Source organism: Diabrotica undecimpunctata, chromosome 2 (genome assembly GCF_040954645.1).
Source record: "Diabrotica undecimpunctata isolate CICGRU chromosome 2, icDiaUnde3, whole genome shotgun sequence".
In the NCBI taxonomy this organism is placed as follows: Eukaryota; Metazoa; Arthropoda; class Insecta; order Coleoptera; family Chrysomelidae; genus Diabrotica; species Diabrotica undecimpunctata.
In genome coordinates, this window is record NC_092804.1 from 174361290 (window position 1) to 174387137 (window position 25848).

General features: G+C 34.5%; 1 protein-coding gene across 2 annotated transcripts in view; it reads right to left on the reverse strand.

Moving 5' to 3' along the window:
- The window catches only part of t (C45 family peptidase tan), a 39035-nt gene extending 13660 nt beyond the window's left edge, over nucleotides 1–25375 (reverse strand). The window contains exons 1-2 of one of the 2 annotated variants that reach the window (XM_072524060.1): nucleotides 25211–25375; nucleotides 299–496 (exon numbers count right to left, since the gene is read on the reverse strand). In XM_072524060.1, coding sequence (XP_072380161.1) covers nucleotides 299–496; nucleotides 25211–25306 — 294 coding nt within the window. In that variant the 5' untranslated portion in view covers nucleotides 25307–25375. Of the gene's footprint in view, nucleotides 1–298; nucleotides 497–20058; nucleotides 20265–25210 lie in introns of those variants that run through there. The other variant, XM_072524061.1, reaches the window with a different exon arrangement.
- Between the last annotated feature and the right edge of the window lie 473 nt (nucleotides 25376–25848).

Consider the following 25848-nt stretch of genomic DNA (forward strand, 5'->3'; position numbering starts at 1 on the left):
CAGTTTGGGTTTACGCCAGGAAGGAGGACAACGGATGCCTTGTTTGCTTTGAGACCGTTGATAGGGATACAGCGAGAAGAAAAGGGAGCTACATTTGATATTTATAGATCTTGAGAAAGCGTCCGAACCAATATTAATAGTAAGCTAAAAGTATATTTGAAAAGATAATTTTCTAAAATTGTTTAGAATATACCATTCAAAGTCCATTGTACAAGATAGTACATTAATATCAGAAAATATTGATAAATATCCTAAAATGCAATTTTTATAGTCTTAAATATAAACACAAATTTTTTACCTTAAAGAATGGCACATTTGCTCCTTCAGCAATTCCTTCCAACTCCCTGACATACTGAGGAAAATTTTTTTTCACTGAAGCAAGAGTGTCGTCATATGCCTTTTTACCTTCAGGTGTGTTATAAGCGGGTAATAAATCCTCTTCTAATGCTGTGTTTCCAGTCACGAAGCTGTGGATTAGGCCCGAAAACGTTCTTCCCTTTAACAAGTTTATAGAAATGGTAAACGTTTTACAGATAATAGCTTTTGATACAAAATGCTTAGTTTTTTATTACAAGTATTAATATATCGAATAATAATAATAATATCGAATAATTTTATATTTTAAAACTTTAGTTCTTTGTATTTTACTTAGTAAAAAAAAAATTTGAGATATAGCGTATTATTAATTTATGTGATTTCTGTTTCTAGTTGTTTTGTTTCTTATAATGCTACTATATTGATTATATTTTTGAATTTCCCCTATTAATATCTTTAAGTTTCCACGCTTCATACCTTCCCTTAACATCCCAACTTCCTAGCTTTATAAATAAACTTTAACATAAAAGATGCGATTATAAATGCTGCGTTTGCGTAGCAGCAAGTCAAGCCTACTACACTGATTAAATCGTGGAAGAATATTTTGGCTTAACAACCTACTCCTTCCAATGGAAGTTAACAAAGAATCCAATGACCAACCTGTGTAAGTTGTACTAGATGCTGCCCTTCAAATTTGCAACGGTATGACTAATTCAACACAGAAAAGAAAATTGTATCAAAAATATCTGAACACAAGAAATGGGGAAGACAGAATCGAATACAAAAGAATGCAAGCGATGGTCAAAAGAAAAATATGCCAAAAGAAAAATGAATCCTGGGAAAAAAGTGCACCATGATAAATACATACATTGGTGGAAGCCAAAGTTCAGAAAGCTGGAAACTGTTAAAAAATTTAAGAAACAACAGAAAAAGAGATATTATCCAGTCCATATCACCGCAAACTTGGGAAGAATACTTTAAAGATTTACTAACAGAGACAAGAGAGCCCTTCAAACAGATAGAGAACTATGATTTACAAGGCGTCAGGCTGATAGGATCACCAATCAGAATAAATGAGAGAGAAGTCGAAACCGTATGCAGACATCTAAAGAATGGCAAATCACCTGACCCAGGAAATGTAGCTCCAGAACTTATTAAACATGGACCCAAAATACTAATGCAACGACTACGACAACTTTTCCAGGAATGCATAAATAAACATGAAATACCTGAGGAATGGAAAGAGTCGCATATGAGCACGATCCATAAAAAGGGAGATAAATCGAAACCTGAAAACTATAGAGGAATTGCAGTTACTAGTAGTATTAGCAGAATATATGGGAAAATAATAAAAAATCGAATAGAAGAAGAATACCAAGATATGGAAGCCGAAGAACAGGCTGGTTTTCGTGCAGGTCGATCTACAATAGACCATGTCTTCTCTATTACCCAGATAATTGAAAAGAAAGTTGCTCGTGGCCAAGAAGTCCATCTGACGTTCGTAGACCTTAGGAAAGCATATGATAGTATCCCGCTTGATAAATTATGGGAGGCACTGGGGAAAACAAATATAAATATAGAATTGATTGAAGCAGTAAAAACGTTGTACTACCAACTAACAACAAGAATTAAAACAGGAAATCTGATAACACCGGGATTCAAAGTGACTAAAGGACTAAGACAAGGATGCTGTATATCCCCAACATTATTCAAAATATACCTCGAAGCAGCACTCAACAAGTGGAAGAAAAAATGTACGAATATGGGCATACCACTAATAGACTTAACTTTGTACACTCTGTGCTTTGCGGATGACCAGGTCATCATCGCACAGGACTCTGAAGACCTTAGTTACATGATGCGAAAACTATTAGAAGAGTTTACAGAGTGGGGTTTGGAAGTGAATATGGAAAAAACTGAGTACATGAGTATCGGAGGAGATCAACATAACCTTCTCGTAGAGGAAAATCAAGAGATCAAACTATGTGATGACTACAAATACCTAGGAGTAAAGATTACTCAGGACGGAAAATTGGATGCAGCCATTAAGGAACGAAATACTCAGGGAAGGAAAGGCATAGCCTTACTGAACAGCGTACTGTGGGATAAAAACATCTCTAAATAAAATAAAAGAAGAATATACAACACCATAATAAAAAGTATCACAACATATGAATGCGAAGTGTGGCCCCTAAAAGACAGAACAGAGAAAATGCTTAGAGCAACAGAAATGGACTTCTGGCGCCGCTCGGCGGGAATCTCCAGACGCGACAGAATAACAAACGAGAGAGTCCGAGAAATCATGGGGGTTACACATAATATTGTTGATGACATCAAAACGACACAACTCAGATGATACGGACACGTAAGGAGAATGCCGGAGAATAGAATACCAAGACAAATTCTTGAATGGCAACCAAGAGGTAGGCGAAGACCAGGAAGGCCTAGAAGAAGTTGGAGAGAAGGAGTTGATAAAGAAATCAGAGAAAGAGAACTGGAGGACGATCTATGGAACGATAGAATGAGATGGAGATTGGAAATCGGAAGACGTCGAAGAACGTTGTAAACCGACATTATATATATGATTAATTCATCAGAATCAAGAGAAGCTTTACAAGAGTGGATTTTAGATGAAAATCTCAATGCTGATTGAACAGATGAAGGAATAATTAAAAAAATGACAGAATCTGATGAACATGTGACCCGGTAAGTAAAGGATGAAAAATCTTTCAACGTAAATAATTGTGATGATGTTTAATTGGCTGCAAATACTTTGATGCGTTGGTGCGATTAGAGAGCATATGACTTTGACAAAATTTTGATGTTAAAGAAGATACAAGAACAAGCAATGACACACTGTCTAAACATAGCAAAAGACAATCAAAGATTTCTTCAAAGTGTGAGCACAATATGTATTTACATACGTTCATAATTAATCTACCTTAATTGCTGCATTTAGTTATTAGTACGTATAATGTATAATAAGTTATTATTTACACACTGTATGTACATTAAATTTATTAGCTTCCATATTTCTTTTAATAAACATGTTTTAGTTAAACGAAATGGGTGTTTCATTTGCATATTAATCTGGTAGCATTTTACTCATAAAATTTAAGAATATTGTAAGCTACTTATAGCAAAACAATGCCAAATATATAATCACTTTCGGTAATCCGGACACTTTTTGTAATACGACACCCCTTTGTCCCATATCTGTCGGAATTTTAATGTCTGGTCTTATGAATCCATATAATTTTAACTTCAAGGACGAATAAAATACTTTGAGTCGTTATTAATTAAAGTTCTAGACCTTTTGTTTTGATATTTACATAACTAAATTATATAAAACTAATGATCATACAATAAATATTTCCTCATTATGAATCATCACATTAAAAAACCGTTATAAATTCGATAGAAAATTGGTCGCATAATTTTACTTGAGAACTTCCTTACAAACAAGTTTAACAACGTAAAAAATAATGAGCTTTGAAGTCGATTCTGATACTTAATTAATATCGTTGTCGTCTGTCGTGACAATAATGACGTGATAACAACATATTTTAAATAAAAATAATTGTTCAGTGTAATTAGAATCATTATTATACAATTAATTATTTTCAGAAATCTTATCCATCTAAGAATCCAGTTAATTATAATCAAGAATTGAATGAATGAATGGGAATAAATATTAAGCATCTAATACATCAGTAAATACGATAATCGTTGCACGTCATAGTTCTATATACAGCTGGTTCCCAAAAAACTGATTTTAAATATTTTTGCTTTTTGTAGGGTCTAAGCTGAACTGAATTTGGAAAAGCTTGCATCCAATTTAGATCGGGTGTATGGAATCCTTGATGAACTGGAGTCCGATTTTGAGATAGAAAGCGATAACGACGATGAATTTTTTGCACTTCGAATGACTCTTTATAGAAGATAAAGAGTTGGAATTGGAAAGCAGTAATAGTAGCGATGGAGTGCCTAGGGCTAGCACCAGCCGAAAAAGTATACTCCAGCCCCAACCGGGGTAAAGCAGCCATTTGAAGATAAAGAAATTTCTCCTTTGTTCGAATGGCACTACGAGAATTTATGGTTTGTGGAACAAAAAAGAGAAAACTAAATTATGAAGACGCTTCTATGGATGAAACTGAAGAACCTTCTGCTAAGACGGTAAGATATACGGTGCTACCTTCTAACTATAAAATATTTGATGAATATGATCACTGACCAGTACACGATCAGAAACATCATAATACTTGTTTAAAATCCTGTCAAAGTCGATCAAGGATCCAATGTATTAAGTGCGACAAATACTGATGTTTGCAGAAAAATCATAATTGCTTTAACACGTTTTATATTAAGTAATTTTCTTACCTAAGACATAAAGCAAATATATGCTCACAGTTCAGATTAATTAGCCTGATGAGCCATTTTCTGAAAATTTTACTCAAAATTGTACATCAACAAATATACAGAGATTGCAAAAGGAACCTGAGCGACAATCAATTTGGATTTCATATGGGGCTTGGTACAAGGGAGCCATTATTTTGCCTCCAGAAAAGACGTGTTTCTCTGTTTTATCGACTACGAAAAAGCGTTTGATCGAGTAAAACACACAGAATTCATAGAAACCCTAACACAACATGGTATAGACCAGCGGTCGGGGAACCGGGGTAAATTACCCCAAATGGGGTAAAAATTCAATTTTTGGGGGTAAAAATGAAACTTTTGTGAGTAAAAAGTATATATTCTTAATTTGCTATTTTATAAACCTGTAGTATTTTTTCAACTTAAACAATTTAGCGACATATGCAGGCCACGCCATCTTACTCTCCACCACTAGAGTGTTCTCGAGTTATATCTTTGCGTAGTAAAGCACAGTCCCGGCCCCGACTACCTGCTCAGTTCGTGCTATGCCGTCAAGATACAAATACATTGACGAGTCAGAGAGCGAGTTTTTACTAATTAGTTGCTGACAAGATCACCATTTTATCATTAATCATCGATATATCGATCAAGGTAAGCCGCAATTTAAAAATTTAATTCAAGTATTTTACAACTATTATTTTCTGTCTCCCTTAAGATGGAAGCAAATAGAAAAAGAACATACCAAGACGAATTCCTTAATTACGGCTTTACATAAATAGAAGACAATGGTACAATGAAACCAGAGTGTGTTGTATGTGTGAAGGTACTGACTTCAGAATCTTTCAAAAAAAGTCAATTGAAGAAACATTTACAATTTAGATAATTTGCATTCACACATGTCTTCCAAACCGCGAGAATACTTTGCAAATTTAGAAATACCTGTTAAAAGACAAATATTGAATAGCAACTTGTTTGGTACATTTGATCGGCGTCCAGCATCAAGGGCTAGCTCTGAAGTAGCCTGATTGATTGCACGAAATAAGAAACCATACACTATTGGTGAAGATTTGGTTAAACCAGCTGCTGTAAAAACCACACATAATCTCTGGGTGTGGTCAAAAAGAAGCAAAGAAACTGAATTCAGTGCCCTTGTCTGCGAAAATTGTGAAAGAACAAATTTCTATATTAACAGAAAATGTAAAGGAACATGTTATTTTCGTATTAAACAGGCTAAATATTTTGCTATTCAGCTTGATGAGACAACTGATTTTCGTAGCAATTCACAGCTAATGGTATATGTTCGCTACATAGGTGTAGATAATTTTGAAGAGGAATTGCTGTTTTGTTCTCCTCTCGAGTTGAGATCTCGTGGAATTGATGTCTACAATAAAGTAAATGAATATTTCAATGCGCAAAGTTTAAAATGGGAAAACTGTATTTCTGAATCTTTGCATGGAGCTCCAGCTATGCTGGATCATATTAATGGTTTTTCGGCTTTTGTAAAAAAAATAACCCAAATATTGAAGTTACTCACTGTATGATCCATTGCCAGGCCCTTATGGTCAAATATTTAGAACCTACACTGGAAGCTGTCATGCATGATGTCATCAAGATTGTAAATTTTATCAAGGGACATGCACTAAACACGCGGCTATTTCGTGAATTATGTCAGGACGGTGAAGCTGAATATACGGACCTACTTTATTATACAGGAGTAAGGTGGCTTTCTCGCGGAAATGTACTAAATCGAGTATGGACTCTCAAAACTGAAGTCGAAATTTTTATGGTTGATTAAAAAAATATTCTCGCAGATAAGTTAAAAACTCTTCCTGGGTTGCATATCTCTCATATTTAGCGGGCATTTTTGAGAGTATAAATATATTAAACAAAGAATTGCAAGGAAAGAATATTAATATTATTTCAGCGAGAGAAATAGTGTCAGTGTTTGGGTTAAAGCTGCAGACAGCTACTTTTTCAAGGTTAGCTTTGTTTTTGGAAGATGGCGAAAATATTACTTTTGCTGACATCAAGGATACAATTGTAAGACATCTTATCAAACTCAGAAAGCGGTTTTCAGATTACTTTCCAGATCTTGATACACTTACTCTCAGTTGCATTGCAGATCCTTTTACATGTGAAATTGCTATGATACCAGAAGAACCTTCAGGTTTAGCAGAAGCAATTCTTGAACTTCGATCTAATATTCAATTTGAGAGTAAACCAAATCTGTTATCTTTTTAGATGTCAAAAGCTGCAAAGGCTTTCAAAATTGTACATGAAGATGCGGTTAAAAAATTGTTGCCATTTGGAACAACATATTTGTGCGAACAAGGCTTTTCCACTCTAATGAACATAAAAACGAAGAACAGAAATCGATTAAACGCTGAAGACTGTGTTCAAATCGCTCTTACACCAAGTCCCAATTTTGAAGCAATTGTATCGAACATGAAACCTCTCCCATGAAAATTCGCCCCCACAGAAAATATAAGCAAATGATAATTTCTCGTTATTTTGTAATTCATATGATATTTTTCTTGTATGACAAAATAACAAAAAATTATCATTTACTTATATTTTCTGTGGGGGTGAAAGTTATGGATTACTAAGTATTACATTGATAAATTGAATAAATGATGTTTAAATTAAATTTTTAATTATTGTTTTTTTTTTCAAAATTATCATGGGGGCTATAACATGAAAGATGCTAAAAACAGGCGATTTCGTTTTTTCTTGCTCTTCGTCATGGGGTAATATCTACTTACACAAAAATATTTTGGGGTAATGATTAAAAATGTTCCCCGACCGCTGGTATAGACCATAACACTGTAGCACTTATTAAAAAACTATAGCGTTGATCAAAATAGACAATCGTCTGAGAGCAAAATTGCCAATAAAAAGAGGAGTTCGTCAGGGCTGTGTACTTTCTCCACTGTTATTCAATATATATTCCGAAAAGATCTTTCAAAATGCCCTCGAAAATATTGAAGAAGGAATAAAAATCAACGGAGAATACATAAACAACTTAAGATACGCAGACGATACCGTCATTATTGCGGACAGTGCTGAGGGTTTACAACGACTTTTGAATGTCATAGCCAGAGAGGGAGATAGCTTGGGACTAAATATAAACACAAATAAAACAAAAGTAATGGCTGTTACACGTGCACCAAATGTCGACATTAATATTTGTATCTATAACAAACATATAGAACCAGTACAAAGATTCCAATATCTTAGTTGCTGGATAACAAACGATCTTGACCACTAGGTCGAAATATGTGCTCGTATAGAATATGCTAGGTCCGCATTTCAACGAATGAAAAAATTCCTAATAAACTCTACGTTATCGTTGGATATCCGATACCAATTTGTAAAAACATTTATTTATTCCATATTGCTATACGGAGTGGAAACATGGACTCCCGGAATTACAAGTATGAGGCGTATAGAAGCCTTTGAGATGTGGGTTTTTCGAAGTATGCTGAAGATCTCTTGGACAGACACGTGACCAACAACGATGTGCTAAGAAGAATGGGTACTGAGAGAGAACTCCTAAATATTGTAAAAAACAGAAAAACGAGTTGACTAGGACATATTTACAGAGGAGAAAAATACAACTTCCTACGACTTATAATGGAAGGGAAAGTGGAAGGAAGAAGAGGTCCAGGAAGAAGAAAATGATCCTGGTTGAAGAATGTAAGAGACTGGACAGGCATGGACACACATTCGATACTAAGAACAGCTCAAGATAGAGAGCAATTTGCTGTAGTTATAGCCAACCTTCAGTAATGGAGAAGGCACCTTAAGAAGAAGACATACAGTTTTCAATATTCTATTTTCATTCGTTATAACATTTGTACCAGTATCATTTTGACTCCCATATAACACCTGAGCGTTCCTGAGATCCTGTTTAGTCAATTTTTGTTTCTAAGAAAAATTGACGTTAAGGATTTCTCATAATGTATATAATAACTACAAAGGTAAAAGTTTATACACAAATCCAAAAAATGTAGGTTCGGGAGCGTAAGGGATAAAATAGTAATTTTTAAATTTTGAAGCCTCATTTTTTTCGGGATTCATGTCAAGTCACGATATTCTTGAATGAGTAGAAATAGATAGACGACAAAGACTTAAGAATTATACAAAATCTATACTATCACCAGTAACCAATGTCAGAATTGGCTTAGATACTTCTGAATCAATTGAAATTCTCCATGGGGTTAGACAGGGGTGCATCTTGTTGTAAGCGGTATACGGATGATATTGTGTTGCTTGCGAGTTCTGTGCAAGAACAGTTAATAATTGTCAGTGTTACTGGATAATACGAAAAATACGGTTGCTTTCTCTAAGAAAAACACTTTAAACACTTTAAATATATGATAGGGGAGAGTCGGCTAATGGGCGCGTCGGGTAATTGTGCGCATCAATGTTTTTAATCTCCTATATAATAAAATGGCAAAACTATATTATCGCGCCATCTATTAGAAACTGCCAGATCTATCAAACACAAACGAACGTCGGGAGATCCTTTTGTTTGTGTGTCTGAAAAAATAAGGGGTAAGTTTTTTTCTTGATAGCAATATAGTTTAAAAAGTACATATACAGGTTATTTATTTACCAGTTTAGGCACCATTAGCCGACAAGGTATATAAAGGCAATTTGTTATGTTTTGTGACTGCCATAAATTCTGTCAATGAAATTGAATACAGATTTTTAAATCAAGCTATTCTTCTGCAAGAAAATAAGTCTAAACGTTCATATAACATGTTTTATTTAGAAAAGCCATTATTGTCCAGATGCCAAAATATCAACGAAAAACCACAAAGGCGTCCTTGGATGTTAAAACTGTGACTACTCTAAACTTTGTAAAAAAGGTTGGTAAAATTTGCGAAGCTGGAAGCAGGTTCAGTATTCCAGAATCTTCTATTCGAAAATGTAAGAAATGTGTTGATGATGGAGGTGCCATCGTAAATCCTCATGTTGTTTCTGTATACTTTTTTAATAAAAATTACATATTTCTTTGGTTAAAAACATATGAAGAGCTTAATGTGAAACAATGACAAGCCACACATGAGTTCAAAAAGAGTTAGTGCTATGATCGGTTAAAGTAATAGTATAACAAGCCACTAAAAATTTATTTCAGCCCGTCGTTAATAGATGACGCGAAAAACCTATGGTAACAGTGTTGCATAGATCTAGTTTGTCTTAGTATCTACTCGACATAATGACAAGCCACATCAAAATGGCGAACATGGGCGAAAGCGATTCAGATATTTCTGTGAGTTCTGACGATTCTAGTAAGACAAATACTGAAGTTCAGTCGACATTCGATGACAGTGACCGTGATCTTGACTATGTACAATCTAGAAGTGACTCAAGTGATGAAAATACAGCGGTGCGTAATTTTTTTGTTAAATGTGGCTTGTCACATTATTACCATTAAAGATTAAAGTATGATTGTTGTGGCTTGTGACATGGCTTGTTATATTATTGCATTTTGTTGTAGGATAATGAACAAGGTCCGTCAAGAAAAAGGACAAAACCAAACACACCCGACAAAACTCCAACAAGTCGATGGAGACAAAGCAATGAACACTGTTATTCAAGATCAAAAAGAAAAATTCGACGAAAGTGTAGTGAAAAGCTTCAGGGCCACGAGAGCAATATTTTTAACGAATTCTGGAACCTCGGTTCATGGGAGTTACAAAATAGCTACTTATTCGGATGTATAGATATTGTTAAGAAGAAAAGGTCCTACCGAAAGAAGAAAAAACATCAAGAATCGCATAGAAAGAGCAATGCAATCTACTCCATTAATGTTAATGGTGAAACTACACGTGTCTGTAAAACAGAATTTTTAAATATCCACGGACTTCAAGCTGCTAAGGGCAGAGTAAATAACATTGTTCACAAGAAGATAGAAGGAAATCTAGTGCCAGAAAGAGACAACAGAGGAAAGCATACAAACCGTGTGAACAAAATATCTGATTATGAAATACTAAGTGTTAAAAACCACATACATTCGATTCCAAAGTATCAAAGTCACTACAGTCGACACAAGAACATGAATAAAGTTTATCTGGATCATAACATGAGTATAGCCAGTCTCTATTTGGATCGATATGTCCCTTGGTGTACAGAAATGGGAATTGAACCAGTCAAGGAGCATACTTACCGTAAAATATTTTGTACCGAGTATAATATTGGATTCAAGCTGCCAAAATCAGATACTTGCAAGACATGCGACGAAATTAATATCCAAATAGAGTCAGCAAAATCAGAAAAAAATGATTATAGCGAATTAACAACAAGACTTAACTTGCACAAGTGTAAGGCTCAGGCAATGCAACAACTACTGAAGAGCGAAACAGCCCAGTCCAACGCTGGTCATATGTTTGTCTGGACGGAAAACATTGCAAAAAGAGGAAGTGATGAAATTGCATCAATACTCATAAAATTTCTAAGCTCAAAGATAGGTGAAGTAGAGCATCTCGTTTTCTTCAGGGATAATTGTCCCGGGCAAAACAAAAACTGGCTTTTAATGTCTTTATGGTTCCAGCTAGTGAAGGAACAAAAGTTTAAGTCTATTACACACCATTTTTTGGTCAGCGGACACACTCACCTTCGCTCCGACAGGGATTTTGCTCTTATAGAAAAACGACATAGAATGTATGCTCCGCTTGTGTACTCTCCTGAGGAATGGCAAAAAATTATAAAAAAATCTAATAAAAAGAAGCCCTTCAACTTAACTGTTATGAAGCAGGAAGATTTCCTCAATGTACAACTACACTTAGAGAACATTAAAAAGAGTACTCGCACTGATGACCAGCAATCTTTGGATTTTTCCAATGTTTTTTTCTTTTTGTTCAGGAGTGATAACAGACAAGCACGTTAAACATTCTGTGAATGGTACCTACAACCCCGTTAATGTTGTCAAGAAGGGACGTCCTAATGTGCTTACTGTATCTGCTTTAAAACAGAAGTATATTGAGCCCATTCGGATTGCAAAAAAGAAACTCGAAAATGTAAGATCATTATTACCCTACATACCTTCAGTGTATCATCCATTCTACAAGAGTTTACAAGAGGATGTCAGCCCTGATGTTACTGATGAGGTCGCCGAGTTGGTTGATTAAATAAGATTTTGGGTACTTATCATTAATGTAATAATGTAACAAGCCACATTTTTTTTAAATAAAGACTGTTTTTATCTCAACTTTCGAGTAATTTTATTAATATTGTTATAAATATAGTTCCATAGCGTAACATACAGCCACATATCTAAATTAAAACAACAATAGTTGTTACTGGATTTTATAATATTATTTTTAACATTCAAAGTCAAATATCTCACTTTTGCCTTTTTGAGGCTTGTCATTGTTTCACATTAAGCTCTTCATATGATAAGTAATTGACCTTTAAGTTCACAAGTTCTAGAAAATGTTACATATTAATGATCAGGATTAATGTCCACGGTTCTTATTGTATGAGGTTTAACATTCTCATAGATTTGCGCTTCTATACGATATGTCGTAGGTAAATATAACAAGTGTTTTGCGTTTAATATAACAATAACTTCCTATCAATGACTAAATTGTAAAGTTCGTAGAATTGATTTTAAAGGTCCAGAATAACTGATTCACTACTTAACAAAATAAAAAACAATTTGCTAACGGTTAAAATGTCTAGTATACCCTTGAGATGGGTAATTAACAATTTATTTTCATAAAAGCAATTAACACAAATAAATACTGGTATGTTTCTATCAACTCGCATCGATTTTTTACAATACACCTCGAACGTTTTAAGATTGTCACACAATTTAGATCTGGGTTATCAGAATAAAGATGTACACTTAAAGGTATTTAGGTTCTCGTTTACATTATTCAAGGAGGTTAAAGAAAAAACATGGATATAATTACATATCGAAGACCAAATTTGTATAAAAAATGCAACACTTTCAGGCGTAATATATGAATTGTGTAATTTAGACACAGTAATATTATTTTCAGGTCATATTTTATGTAAAATCTTAATAAAAGTTAGTTATTTTTACTCTCTGTTGTAATACATTAATTATTAAGTTAAAAAGTACTTTTGTATAAAAATCTGCCTGCTTTGACATCTGTTTTCATCATTATTATCTTTGGCTCGGTAATCCTTTGTAAATCCTGCCCTGTTCCAAGATTCGTCGTCATTCTGTGCGGTTTCTGGTGACCTGTTGCCATATTATGATTTTTAATAGCCCAAAGTCAGTCTTACCGGATACAAAATGAATTAACGGAAACAATAGATGTGAAAAAGGGACTACGCCAGGGAGACGCTCTATCATGCATCTTGTTCAACATCGTACTCGAGAAAATACTGAGGGATACAACAGTCAATACACGAGGAACAATCATTAATAAAATCAGGAACTTTATGAAATCATCAATGGAGATAATTCCGATTTAGAGGAACTAGATATGGAAGAGGATAATTACTTTGAAGATCGTGATATGCAGTGTAGGGGTAAGTGGGACTCTTCTTAGTTTTTTATTCCTTTTTCTTTAACAAAATTGTGTGATATTAGAGTACTGTTGTTTGTAGATGAAAATGAATTGGTGGAAGGCGATATATGTGAGGAACCAGAAGAAGCTGCGCTGATTGAAATTGTGTCCGAATCACATGATATTCAAGACACGCCAATGCAAGAAATACACACATGTCAGACAGCACACGAATTTACAAGCGAATACCTGAAGTCACAAAATTTAATTGAAAAAGAACAGATCAGTTGAACAAAGGGGATCTATGAAATGTCAAAAAATATTCAGTTTTATAAAAGTAAGAAGCAAGAAGTGATAAGTTTACCCAGTCCAGTAGAAATTTTTTACCAGTATTTCACGGATGAGCTCCTCAATATCTGCGTAGAAAAAACAAACTTATATGCTGTTGTTAGCTCTGTGCCAAACTTTGCCGCTACAAACATTGCAGAAGTCAAGACATTTTTTGGAATTCTGTTAATAATGGGTAATTTGAATTATCCGAGAGTCCGAATGTACTGGGAACAAAAATTTGCAGTTCCTCTAATATCTGAAAATATGCAAGTAAACAGATTTTTCAAACTACGGAATACGATGCATTTCACTTCCAACGAAGATCAACAGCCGGAAGACCGACTGTGGAAAGTACGCCCCCTTTTCAATACCATAAGAAAAAGATGCAGGCAGTTGGAACCGGAGGAGGTATATAGTATCGATGAACAAATGGTTCATTTTAAGGGTGCTGTGAATATTAAACAATACATTAAAAATAAGCCGACGAGATGGGGTATAAAATTATTCCTATTATGTGGGATAAGTGGAACAATATAGGATTTCATCGTCTACCAAGGTGCAAAGGTGCAGAACTGAAGGCAGAGTATATGTTGTTTGGCCAGTCTCCGGCTGTAGTAATGCACCTATCCGAGCAAATACCTCCAGGAGCACAACTTTATTTTGACAATCATTTCAGTTCTTATTGGTTATTTCAATGGTTGTCAAAGAAACCAATATATGCCGCTTGTACAATTCGGTTGGACCGCTTTTCTAAACCACCTTTTACTATGTGCCAAGAGAATAAAAAGAAACTTACCAGGGGTTTCGTCGAGAACGTTATCTGGAGAAAATCTGGTGTTGTACTAACCAAGTGGATTGATAGCGGAGTTGTTACTCTGGGTTCCAATTTCGTTGGAGTAAGTTTTTCTGATGTATGTCGAAGATGGGATAAGAAGATAAAAGAGTATATTGAAGTGACACGCCCCAAAGTAGTTTCTCTTTATAACAATGGGATGGGAGGTGTTGACAAGTGCGATTTTCTTATTTCTTTGTACAGATCGTTTATCAGAACAAAGAAATGGACTGTTCGATTAATGTCACATGCTGTTGACATGGCTGTCACCAACAGCTGGTTGGAATATAGAAAGCAATCGTAGGAGCTGAAAATACCGCAAAAAAATGTCATGGACCTTATACATTTTCGACAACACGTTGCTGAGGCACTTGCTGAGCAAAAAACGGGGGAGACCAGTTTCAAATAATCCTCTACATCCTCAAGGTAGTTCTCCTGTAGGTAACCCAGCAGGTCCTTCTGGTAAACAAGTGCGTCCGATTGAAGATATTCGTTATGATAACTTTGGCCATTTACCGACTTTCTGTGACAAAATCGCTCGTTGTAAAGGAAGCAACTGTGGATCAACAACGTATATTCGTTGCACAAAATGTCAAGTATCATTATGTATTGCTCGAAATCAAAACTGTTTTACAGATTTTTATGCCAAATAAATAGTTTTTGTCAATTACAGTCTTATAAATAAAAATCATTTCATATTGATATGTGTCTGTTAATCATTGTGTACACTGCAGTGTACATGACGTATCTTCAGAATGTCAAATTTGACAAATTTCCTGAGGAGCTTAAAAATTGTAGAAAAATATTTCTAATAATCGCTAAAACTTAAAAAAAATTATATATCGTTTTAAAAAATTCGTGTCGGAAAGGGTTAAACCAAGCTTCAGCGGGTGAGCATGAAATCGACCTCTTTCGACAAAAGCCACCCGCCTATAATCACTAGTTAATACATCAATGCCTATTAATGTTTAAATTAATGTTGCTTTATTTTCTTTTGAAGCCTTGTTCGTAATATAAAACACAGCAATAACCATTAAATTTTTAAAGAACCGGCTCAGTAATTAACCGAAGGTAACGCACATTCCAGAATTCAGATTGAGTGCTTCACGCAACCATCTAATGTTTAATTAATATGTTAAAGTGTATTAGTATATTAGTAACGAATATTAATATAATTAACAAGTTAATTAAGCGATTTATTTGACTTTATATGTGAAGTGTTAAGAATATATTCAAGGGCAAGTATTTAGATCAAAAAAGTAAACACTCATTTTTCCTTTCGGGAAAACACGTCATTTGTCGTACCAGTTTCTCGAAAACAAAGTTTTTAGGACCGGAAATGTGACGAGAAGTAACATTCATTCCTAAAAATATTTTGGTCCACGTAATATTTGTATTAGTTTTAATCATCGAGCAAAAAGACAAAAGAGGGAATCTAATCATTATGAAAAGGAGACCAAAAAAGTGGCCTCTGATGGCGGACATATCCGGAAATGCGAATGCGCCAAATTTAAATTTCATGACACTTCACAATAATCATACAGTGGTGTAGGGGTTTTAATTTATCTATTTATTTGTTACATTACATAATATTAATATTACATAATATTAATACATAATACACTTAAAATACTCTTTTTAACACTAGAACACAATAAAGTTTTAATTAAATAATAACAATAATAGTCTAAAATGTGAAACAATTGTTAAAAAACTTCAATACAAATACAAATAATCTTTCATGTGACAGTTGGGACAAACAATAACATCAGCAATAACATAACCCAACTAAATTTGATTTCTTAAACAAGGAAAGAGCCTCTCTTTCCTTGTTTAATGTGGCCTCTCAAAATGGCACTTCCTGTCTAACAATATTTTTGCCCTCACTACCTTTACATTCCCTCTTTTGTCTTTTTGCTCGATGGTTTTAATACATATCATAATTTAAAGGTTTTAGGTAGGTAAAAACCTTTCTAAAAATTTTCCACAGCTCAACCACTTTACTTCTGTAGGAAGAAGTATATTAAAGTGGACATCATACTCACTAGCTTCCAACTGCATTTTAAAGACGCGTCATTGCAGCTTCGTGCATTGATTAAATTCACGATCATTATGGCAATATCTGTCACATCATTTATATAAATTTTTTAACAGAGAATTTGCTGTTGAATGATGGACTGCCGTGGAATCACGCTATTGAACGCAGCTTTCAAAACAATGTCCAACATTATTTATGAAAGGCATAGATGAAAAGGGCCTGCGTAGCGCAAGCGGTAGGATGCTTGCCTCGCATGCCGGTGGTCCGGAGTTCGAATCCTACCGCCGGCAAGAACAACTAGACATTTTTAAAAATGTCTATAGGCCCCAGGTCGACTCAGCCTGAATAAAATGAGTACCTTGGGTAAAACCAGGGGTAATAATAGGTGGTTGAAGCGTAGCACTGGCCATGTTACCTTCTTTGTATACCGTAGGCCCTAGATATAGCAGACTACCCTGCTATACTCCCAAAGCCGCGAAGCGGTATAAAACGGGAGACTATTATATAGATGAAAAAATAGTTGGCAAATACCAATGTGGCTTCTGTAGTCAGAAGTCAATAATAAACCAGATACTTATTTTACGACAGATTCTCGAATACGCTTCGAAAGCATATATGACAATATAAACCAAGAATTCTTAATACAAACAATGAAATTCGACCAGAAATACGAAATTTGGATCGAAGTTACTTACTTACTTACTTAGTCCTAAGCCTTTCTACCGTTAGGTGTAAGGCTGGCGGGGTTAAGATTTGCACTGTTGTCTCCATGCTATCCGGTCTTGTGTTAGATTTCGTGCACTTTCCCATGTCAATCCTTTCTTTTCAACTTCCTTTCTGATTTCGTCTACCCACCTAACTCTTGGTCTTCCTCGTTTGTTTTTCCCTTGCATTCTCGTTTCAAACACTTGTTTTATTAATTTTTCATTCGACATTCTACACACGTGCCCGAACCATCTTAGTTGGCCCTCTACTATTTTTTCGTTTATTGGTTCTAGTTTTAGGTTTTGTCTGATTGTTTCGTTTCGTATTTTGTCTGTCCTCTTTCTGTTAGCTATTTTCCTCAGGAACCTCATTTCCATAGCATTGACTCGAGATTTTTGTCTCCCAGTCAATGTCCATGACTCGCGATTATAGATGATTGTAGGTCTAACTACTGATTTAACGACTGCCGTTTTTACCTTCTCCGGTATTTCTTTTTTCCCCAAAAATGTTGTTTTCATAGTGTTAAATAAGCTTCCTGTTCGTCCCATTCTCTCATTTATTTCCATGTCTTGTCTACCGTTTGATTCAATTATTGCTCCTAGGTATTTAAAATGTTCCACTTGTTCTAGTGGTTTTCCGTTTAATTGTATTGCGTGTGTCTTTCTCTTATTTGAAATTATCATTGTTTTTGTTTTCTCTGTATTTATTTTCATATTTATGTTTGACAGTTCTTCTTCTAGGATTTCAAGGTTGTTCTGTAGGTCTTCTCTGTTTTCTGCTATGAAAACCATGTCGTCTGCAAATAGAAGCTCTGATAGTTGAGTCTGTTTCATTTGCCAGTGTCCTAATGTTAGTTTTCTCATTTTTCTCTTGGCTTTCTTTATTGCTTCATCCAGTACCACTGAGAACAGCAGTGGGCTCAACACGCATCCCTGTTTGACGCCTTGACTTGTAGTAAATTCTTCGGATTCCTCGTTGTTGGTTCTCACCGTATTTGTATTATTATTGTACATATCCTTTATTACATCAATTGTTATCCTATCAACTCCTCTTTCCTTTAATGTCCTCCATACGTCCTTTTTTGTATTCTGTCAAACGCCTTTTCCAGATCAATAAAGCATATATGTATTTCTCTATTTTTATTGATTACTTTCTCACTTATTTGTCTTATTGTGAATATGTGGTCTTGCGTGCTTCTGTCCTTCCTGAATCCACATTGTGTGTGGATCCACCCTCAATGTGGATCGAAGTTAATAATCACAAAAGATAGAAAACTACTTAAGGCTAGTAAACAATGCAATGCGATATCCACTAGAAAGCCAACTTACTCGTACTGGCCGACTGATGTGAACAAAATACCAGACTTGATTGACTTTTTCAGAGTCAGTAATATGGCATTAAATTTTTTTGAAAATATTAGAATCATGCGATATAGTGAATGCATTCAAATGGAACTTGACATCAACACAGATAAGACCAAATTTATGATAGTATCAAGGAGTCCAATAAATATTGAACAACTAACTCTTGGTGGACAGCAAATAGAGAGAGTGACAAAATATAAATATCTGGGAGCTTACATCAACACAAAATTAGATCCAGACCAAGAGATCAGGGTACGAATAGAAATGGCAAGGGCAGCGTTCTTAAAATTCAAGCAATTGTTCTGTGACAAAAATCTGAATACTGCGCTGAGACTGAGGTTTGTTGAATATTACGTCTGGTCCCAACTATGAACTGGGTAGAAAAATGGACGTTAAAAGGGCAAATAGTTAAGACGCTTGAAGCCTTTGAACTTTAGATATACCGGAAAATGTTGAGAGTTCCATGGACTGCCAGGATCACTAATGAGGAAGTGCTGTAGTGTACCAGTACAAAGCGGAATCAGACAGGGTGACTCGTTAAACCCACTTCTCTTTAATATAATAATGGACGAAATAATACAAAGTAAAAGTCATGGTTACAGAATGGGGAACAAAAAATTCCATATATAATGTTATGCAGACGACGCTGCAGTAATCACCGAGACAGAAGACGAGCACCAAAGATTAACATACATCTTCAATACAACAGCCAAAAAATGAAATATGATAATTTCAGCAGAAAAAACCAAATGTATGACATTTAAATACCCACTACGATGAAAAATCGAAATTTATGGGAAAATAATAAAGTAGGAAGCAAGATTCCTCTGCATCCAAGACATCTGTGAATATATATAACTAGCTACGGAGATGGTGAAGAAGAAATACGAGAACAAAGCTTAAATGCAAGTAAAGCAGGCGGGATCTCTTAATGACACAATCTGGAAGAACAAACACCTAAGACAAGACACAAAAACAAAATATATATATACACGGCGGAGACCAGACCTAACACATCTAAAACTAGACGACTATTAGAAACAACAGAGATGAAAATACTCCGACGAATATCAGAGAAAAGTCTGTTGGATAGGGAGAGAAGCGAAAACATAAGAAAAGCATGCAATATAGAAGACATAAATGTATGGGTGACAAAACGGAAACAGGAGTGGAACGAACACATTAGTAGAATGGCAGAGGATGGGATAGTCATCAAATGGACGAAGAAGTATTGGCAGACCAAGAAAAAGATGGTGCGATAATTTAAACAATTTGAGAGGCTAGTATTGAAGAATAAACAGGCCTTAAAGCCTACTTACAAGAAGGAAGAAGAACAAGAAGAGTTAGTGAAGTGAAAATAGTTGTAGTGTAAAGTGTAAATATTACTGTAAGTTAGTGACTATAGAAATAATACTAAATAACTGTAACAATTTAGGTTATAAGAGAACTGCTCATTGATCTTTTTGATCATATTGTATTATAAAGTACCCTCAGCTGGTTGGTATATTAATAAAAAAATTACTTCAAAATTTTGCAGGGTTGATATTTCTAAGTAAATATTGGGAAAAACTAGCACTTGTCGAGCTGATGTATTATTATATAGATACTCACAGTATTAAATCCTACTTCATAATGAGTTCCTCTTGTATACAAAATAGGTATATCCTGACGTCTGCCGATGCTTTCAGTTACGGGCATTTTTAAACAAATCTCGCACTTGACCGCCAAATACACGAGCTATAAGACAGCATCAACTGTTTTTCTGCGCCTCCAGTCAACTTTATATGTACCTATATTATTTATTACAGATTTCCCAGAGTTGAAAAATATACCGGTCCTTTATGGTATACCAAGCACTTTTTAAACGACCTTGTACGTACGGTTTATTTAAATACTGCTGGTCGACTATAAATAATTCATATATACTTGGAAGATAGTTTGTTTTAAATCCCTACTTTTGTTTGTATTGTTGATACTGTTTTAAAAATAGATCTTTTGATTTCTTACAACGATATGGAGATAATAATATGATATAATAATAATATAATTAATAAGATACATTACTAATTGGACAAGGATTGTGCCTATAATATTTTTTGTGTGCAGATTTATTTTTAAATAAAAATTTATTCACTGCAGTTGCGTTTTTATTTACTTTTTGTCGAAGGAGATTGTGTAAAGGACTGGTTTTCAAGGTTCAAGCAGTCCTTGTATTTTAAAATGACATAGGTATATAATAGTTAAAAACAAAATTTTTGCAATTCACAACGTTCCTACTATATTTATATTAAGAGGTCAATCAAGTTGGTAAAAAATAAACTATTTTCGTCACAAAAATTTATACAAGGGTTTGTCAGTTGAAATGTGGAGTATGAGATATTACAAAAAGACTCTCCTTTAGGGATTTATCAATTTTTTAGTGGAACTATTTTTAAATAAACAATCAAAACTTTAAACTCATTATTTTGATCATAACTTAAAAAATTGTCTTTTAGAGACTAAAAAATTGTCTTTTAGAGACAAAAAAAAGGATACACACAGTGAGATAATGTATAAAGGTAAGTAATAATATTGTAACGTAACTTGTCTGGATGAGAAGTGGGGGATGAAAAGAGAAGAAGAAAATTCAGGTGCAAGTTAGTTCACCTTGCAAACCAGCGCTCAGGTATTTTAAAGGACACAAGGGTGAGATTTAGGACGTGGATCAATAGATTTGGAATATTTAAAAAATTTGGTGGAATTGAAATGTACCAATAAAAATGGGGGAATTTGGTACTAAACGAAAGGAAAAAATAAAGGGCGCTAGCTAGTCCTTTGTCGAGGGACAAGGAAAATTCGACAATTGACTATGAGAAAATGGTTTGAGAAGGATAAAATAAAATTACATTATAAAAAACAAACACACATACCTTTCTCTCTATATTTCTATCAGATTTACCTTCTTATTAGTTACCAGAAGAAGAGAAGATTATAGAACAGCATTAAACAAATAATGGCTACAAATTAACAATTTTTATTTCTCAAAAGTTCAGCCAGATAAACGTATCATGGAATGTTAACAAATTATCCAAGTAAACATCAATAAAATAAAACAGATAGCAAAAAGACAAACTTAGATAAATCAGATATTAAGTAAATAGTTCTAAAATTCGATGGGGTACATTTATAACTGGGTCTCTTCTTCTTCCTATGCCGTCCCCATTAACGGAGGTTGGCGACCACATTTTTAAAAGCTTCTCTGTCTTTTGCAACGTGGAATAATTCGTCTACAGTCATGTTTGTCCAGTCTCGAATATTTCGCAGCCATGACTTCCTCTTTCTACCTATTCCCTTTTTGCCATCGACTCTACCCTGCATGATGACCTGCAGAAGGCTATATTTATTATTTCTTAGTATGTGTCCAAGGTATGCAGTCTTGCGTACTTTTATCGTTCTCAACAATTTTTTGTCTCGACCCATTCTTCTCAGCACTTCCTCATTGGTGACCCTGGCAGTCCATGGGATTCTCAACATTCTCCGGTATATCCAAAGTTCAAAGGCTTCAATCTTTTTAACTATTTGCGCGTTTAGTGTCCATGTTTCTACCCCGTACAATAGTTGCGACCAGACGTAACATTCAACAAACCTCAGTCTCAGCTCAATATTCAGATTTTTGTCACAGAACAATTGTTTGAATTTTAAGAACGCTGGCTATAACTGGGTAAAACTGCAAAATGAATTCAAATAGTAAAATTTATCAAAAATACTTAGGTATAACCTCAGTTATAACATATTATCTTGATATTATAGGCATTATATCTTACCATCTATAAAAAAAATTACATAATAATTAGCTGAACAAAATGGTACGACAATTCTCTTTGATCACCAGAGCACTGACATGCAAACTGTTAGGCTGTATTTACGAACAAAGATTATTACGGGATACCAGAAAAATTAAAAGTACGTACCGTATAGAAAAATTTTGCACCCCACTGTACTAGGTATGTAGGCAATAAAAGTTAATATTTATATTTCTTTAGTTGACCAGAAAGAAGACATTTAGCGATCTTATTTCCAACATTCGGACAAGTTTTAAAATTAATTTCAACTTACATAATATTGCTGCAGAATTCCCTAATTCCCTAACTAATTTTCAACTGAATTAAAAGTTATCACTTTATTTTATCTTGGTTTAACTGGTGTACTTTATTCGTAGTACTGCACTACATTATCAATTTTCCCATCTTTCTTACGGGCTACGTGCCCAATTGCGACAAAAACTAAAAAGAGGGCAATCCTGAGCGTATTCTCCAGTGTTCCAGTATTCTATGACAGTGGGGCTAATAGAATAAAAGATGAACGAGACGCGAAATATGATTCTGGAAAGTATTTTATTCATTAATTCGAGGAATCGATTGTCTCTAACAGAAATAACACAAGTAATAGCTGCTGCGAGACGATTTGTTACTCATTTTAACCACTCTGAGAGCGCACAAAAAAGTTGAAATAAAGTCGTTAAGAACTTTTGCCAACAATTTATCAAACCACCAACTAGTACAAGATGTAAGCACATGATGGAATTCTACCTATTATTTAATGGAGCAATTATTAGAGTAAAAGCGAGCTGTCCCTTTGTACATAACAGATCACGAATCTTTAAATAATTTATCAATTTCTCGGTGGAAGTTAATGGAACAATACATCGAACTCCTTAAGTTGTTGAGATTACTAAAATAAACAGTACACTTATTTCTTGGACCTCTGAAGTGATTCCATATGTTATTACATTGTTGAAATACCTATGAAAATGATAAATATCTGTTTGCCACATTTTTTGACTAGAGTTTTCATAAATATTTTTCTGGTACTAGTTAAAAAGATTGAAGCCTTTGAACTTTGGATATACCGGAGAATGTTGAGAATCCCATGGACTGCCAGGGTCACCAATGAGGAAGTGCTGAGAAGAATGGGTCGAGACAAAAAATTGTTGAGAACGATAAAAGTACGCAAGACTGCATACCTTGGACACATACTAAGAAATAATAAATATAGTCTTCTGCAGGTCATCATGCAGGGTAGAGTCGATGGCAAAAAGGGAATAGGTAGAAAGAGGAAGTCATGGCTGCGAAATATTCGAGACTGGACAAACATGACTGTAGACGAATTATTCCACGTTGCAAAAGATAGAGAAGCCTTTAAAAATGTGGTCGCCAACCTCCGTTAATGGGGACGGCATAGGAAGAAGAAGAAGAAGGTACTAGTTTAACAGAATATTCGTCAGATTATCGAAAAATACCAAGAGTTTAACATAGAAACATATTTATGCTTTGTTGACTATTCCAAGGCTTTCGATGTCGTAAAATGGGATAAAATTTGGCAAATACTTAGAGAAGTGGGTACGTCAGAACATCTAATCTATTTATTACAAAAACTATATGTAAATAATACTGCTAACGTAAGAGTTAATAATGTGGTTTCGAAAAACTTCAAATTAAATCGACAGGGATGCACAGTATCCCCAAGTTTTTGGGGAATGGCAAGGTGAAGCAACGATAGGAGGAAGAAAAATTAAAAACCTACTTTATGCTAATGACACTGTTATATTGGCGTCATCACCAGAAGAACGGGAACAAATTATGCATAGGCTAGACACGGTGAGTACGGAATATGGTTTGAAAATAAATATGCAGAAAACCAAAGTGATGATCATCGATATAATCAGAAACAACCAAGCAGAGATAAGAAACATGGCAGGTTACAAAGTGGTCAGTCAATTTAATTACTTAGGCTCCGTTATTACTAGCAGTGGAGGATGCGAAGACGAGATCCGCCGACGCATCACAATGGCCAGATCAATAACAGCTAAACTCACAAAAATTTGGAAGAACACTGACATAACAAAAAACACAAAATTACGCCTTCTTCGAGCATTGATATTTCCTATCGCTACCTATGCTTCAGAAATTTGGACAATAAAAAAAGCGATTCAAAGCGTATAATGACATTTGAAATGTGAGTCTACCGTAGAATGTTGCGCATACCATGGACTGCCCATCGCACAAATAACTTAATTCTAGCAGAACTTAACATAAAAACTAGACTCATCACAACTATCAACCAAAATATACTGAGATATTTTGGACATATAACTAGAAGAAGAGAAGGCATGGAGCGAATGATAGTTGAAGGTAACGTAGCGGGTAAAAGATCCAGAGGAAGATCTCCAGTACGATGGTCGAACCAAATAAAGGACATGACTTATTCTCCGAAGCAAAAGAACACGCACAAGAGAGAGATACTTGGACAGAAATAGTCAAACAAATTACATGACGCCACTACATCCTTACGAAGGAGAAAAGATAGAGGAGAGAGTTTAACAGGAAATACCAAGAAAAAAAAGTCTTTGACACGATCTTTTGAACAAGTTTCTTACAAAATTACACATTTTTATATTATAATATGATTTGAAATTCTTCAAATAAAATAATTTGACAAAAAATAATACACCTCAATTATTTCTGTGAAATTTATGAAATATCTGTCCAATTTGAGTATATATTTTGTGACTATATATGAGACACACAGCTCCTAGGTAAAACTTAGTGTGTATTACTTCTAGGGTCAAAGTACTAATGAATTTATAATTAAATTTAATCAACAGAATAATAATGTGACCAAGACCTGAAGGCGTTAAGAAATGATTCTTTTCTTTATACCAAATAATTCTTTATTAAAAAAATATATCCTGAAAATAATTGTTTTACAATATGTACAAACTTACCATATTAAATCCGACTTCATAGTGAGTTCCCCTTGTATAAAGAATAGGGATGCTTTGAAGGCGTCCAATTATTTTGGATCTATTGCTCGGAGCCATTTTTGCCAAGTATATGGTAATGTTACGGTTACGCCGATTGTGTGAAAGAAATTTGAAGCGAAGCGACGTTTTTACCTTATCGCATTTGTTTGAAGCCATATAAATATCCTGTTTGGATAATCCCTTCTACCCACATTATGATAGTTTCTGACATGGTCGTCGAGTTACGAGTTTCTGTTATTTTATTAGAGGCATATTTCAGTTTCACAATGTAGGTTTACTTTTTCTACAACTATTCTAAAAAGTATCTTATTGATCGATTCATGGTTCATCCACAATATGAGGAAAGTCAAATCATTTGAACTCCGTTATGCAAAAAGGAACCAATTGACAATAACTTAGTTTTGAGAAAATCAACTATTTTTTGGCTTGTACAAACTTATTGTCTCGTTGGTCTTACTTTTATCTGTTGATGATTTGTTTTTCTAATTTTACGGTGCTCACAAAATCTTCTTGTAGTATAATATTTACATAAATGGGTCGTTTTTGTCTACAAGTTTTCATTATATGACCATTCCTCAGGTGAAAACATATATTGTTCT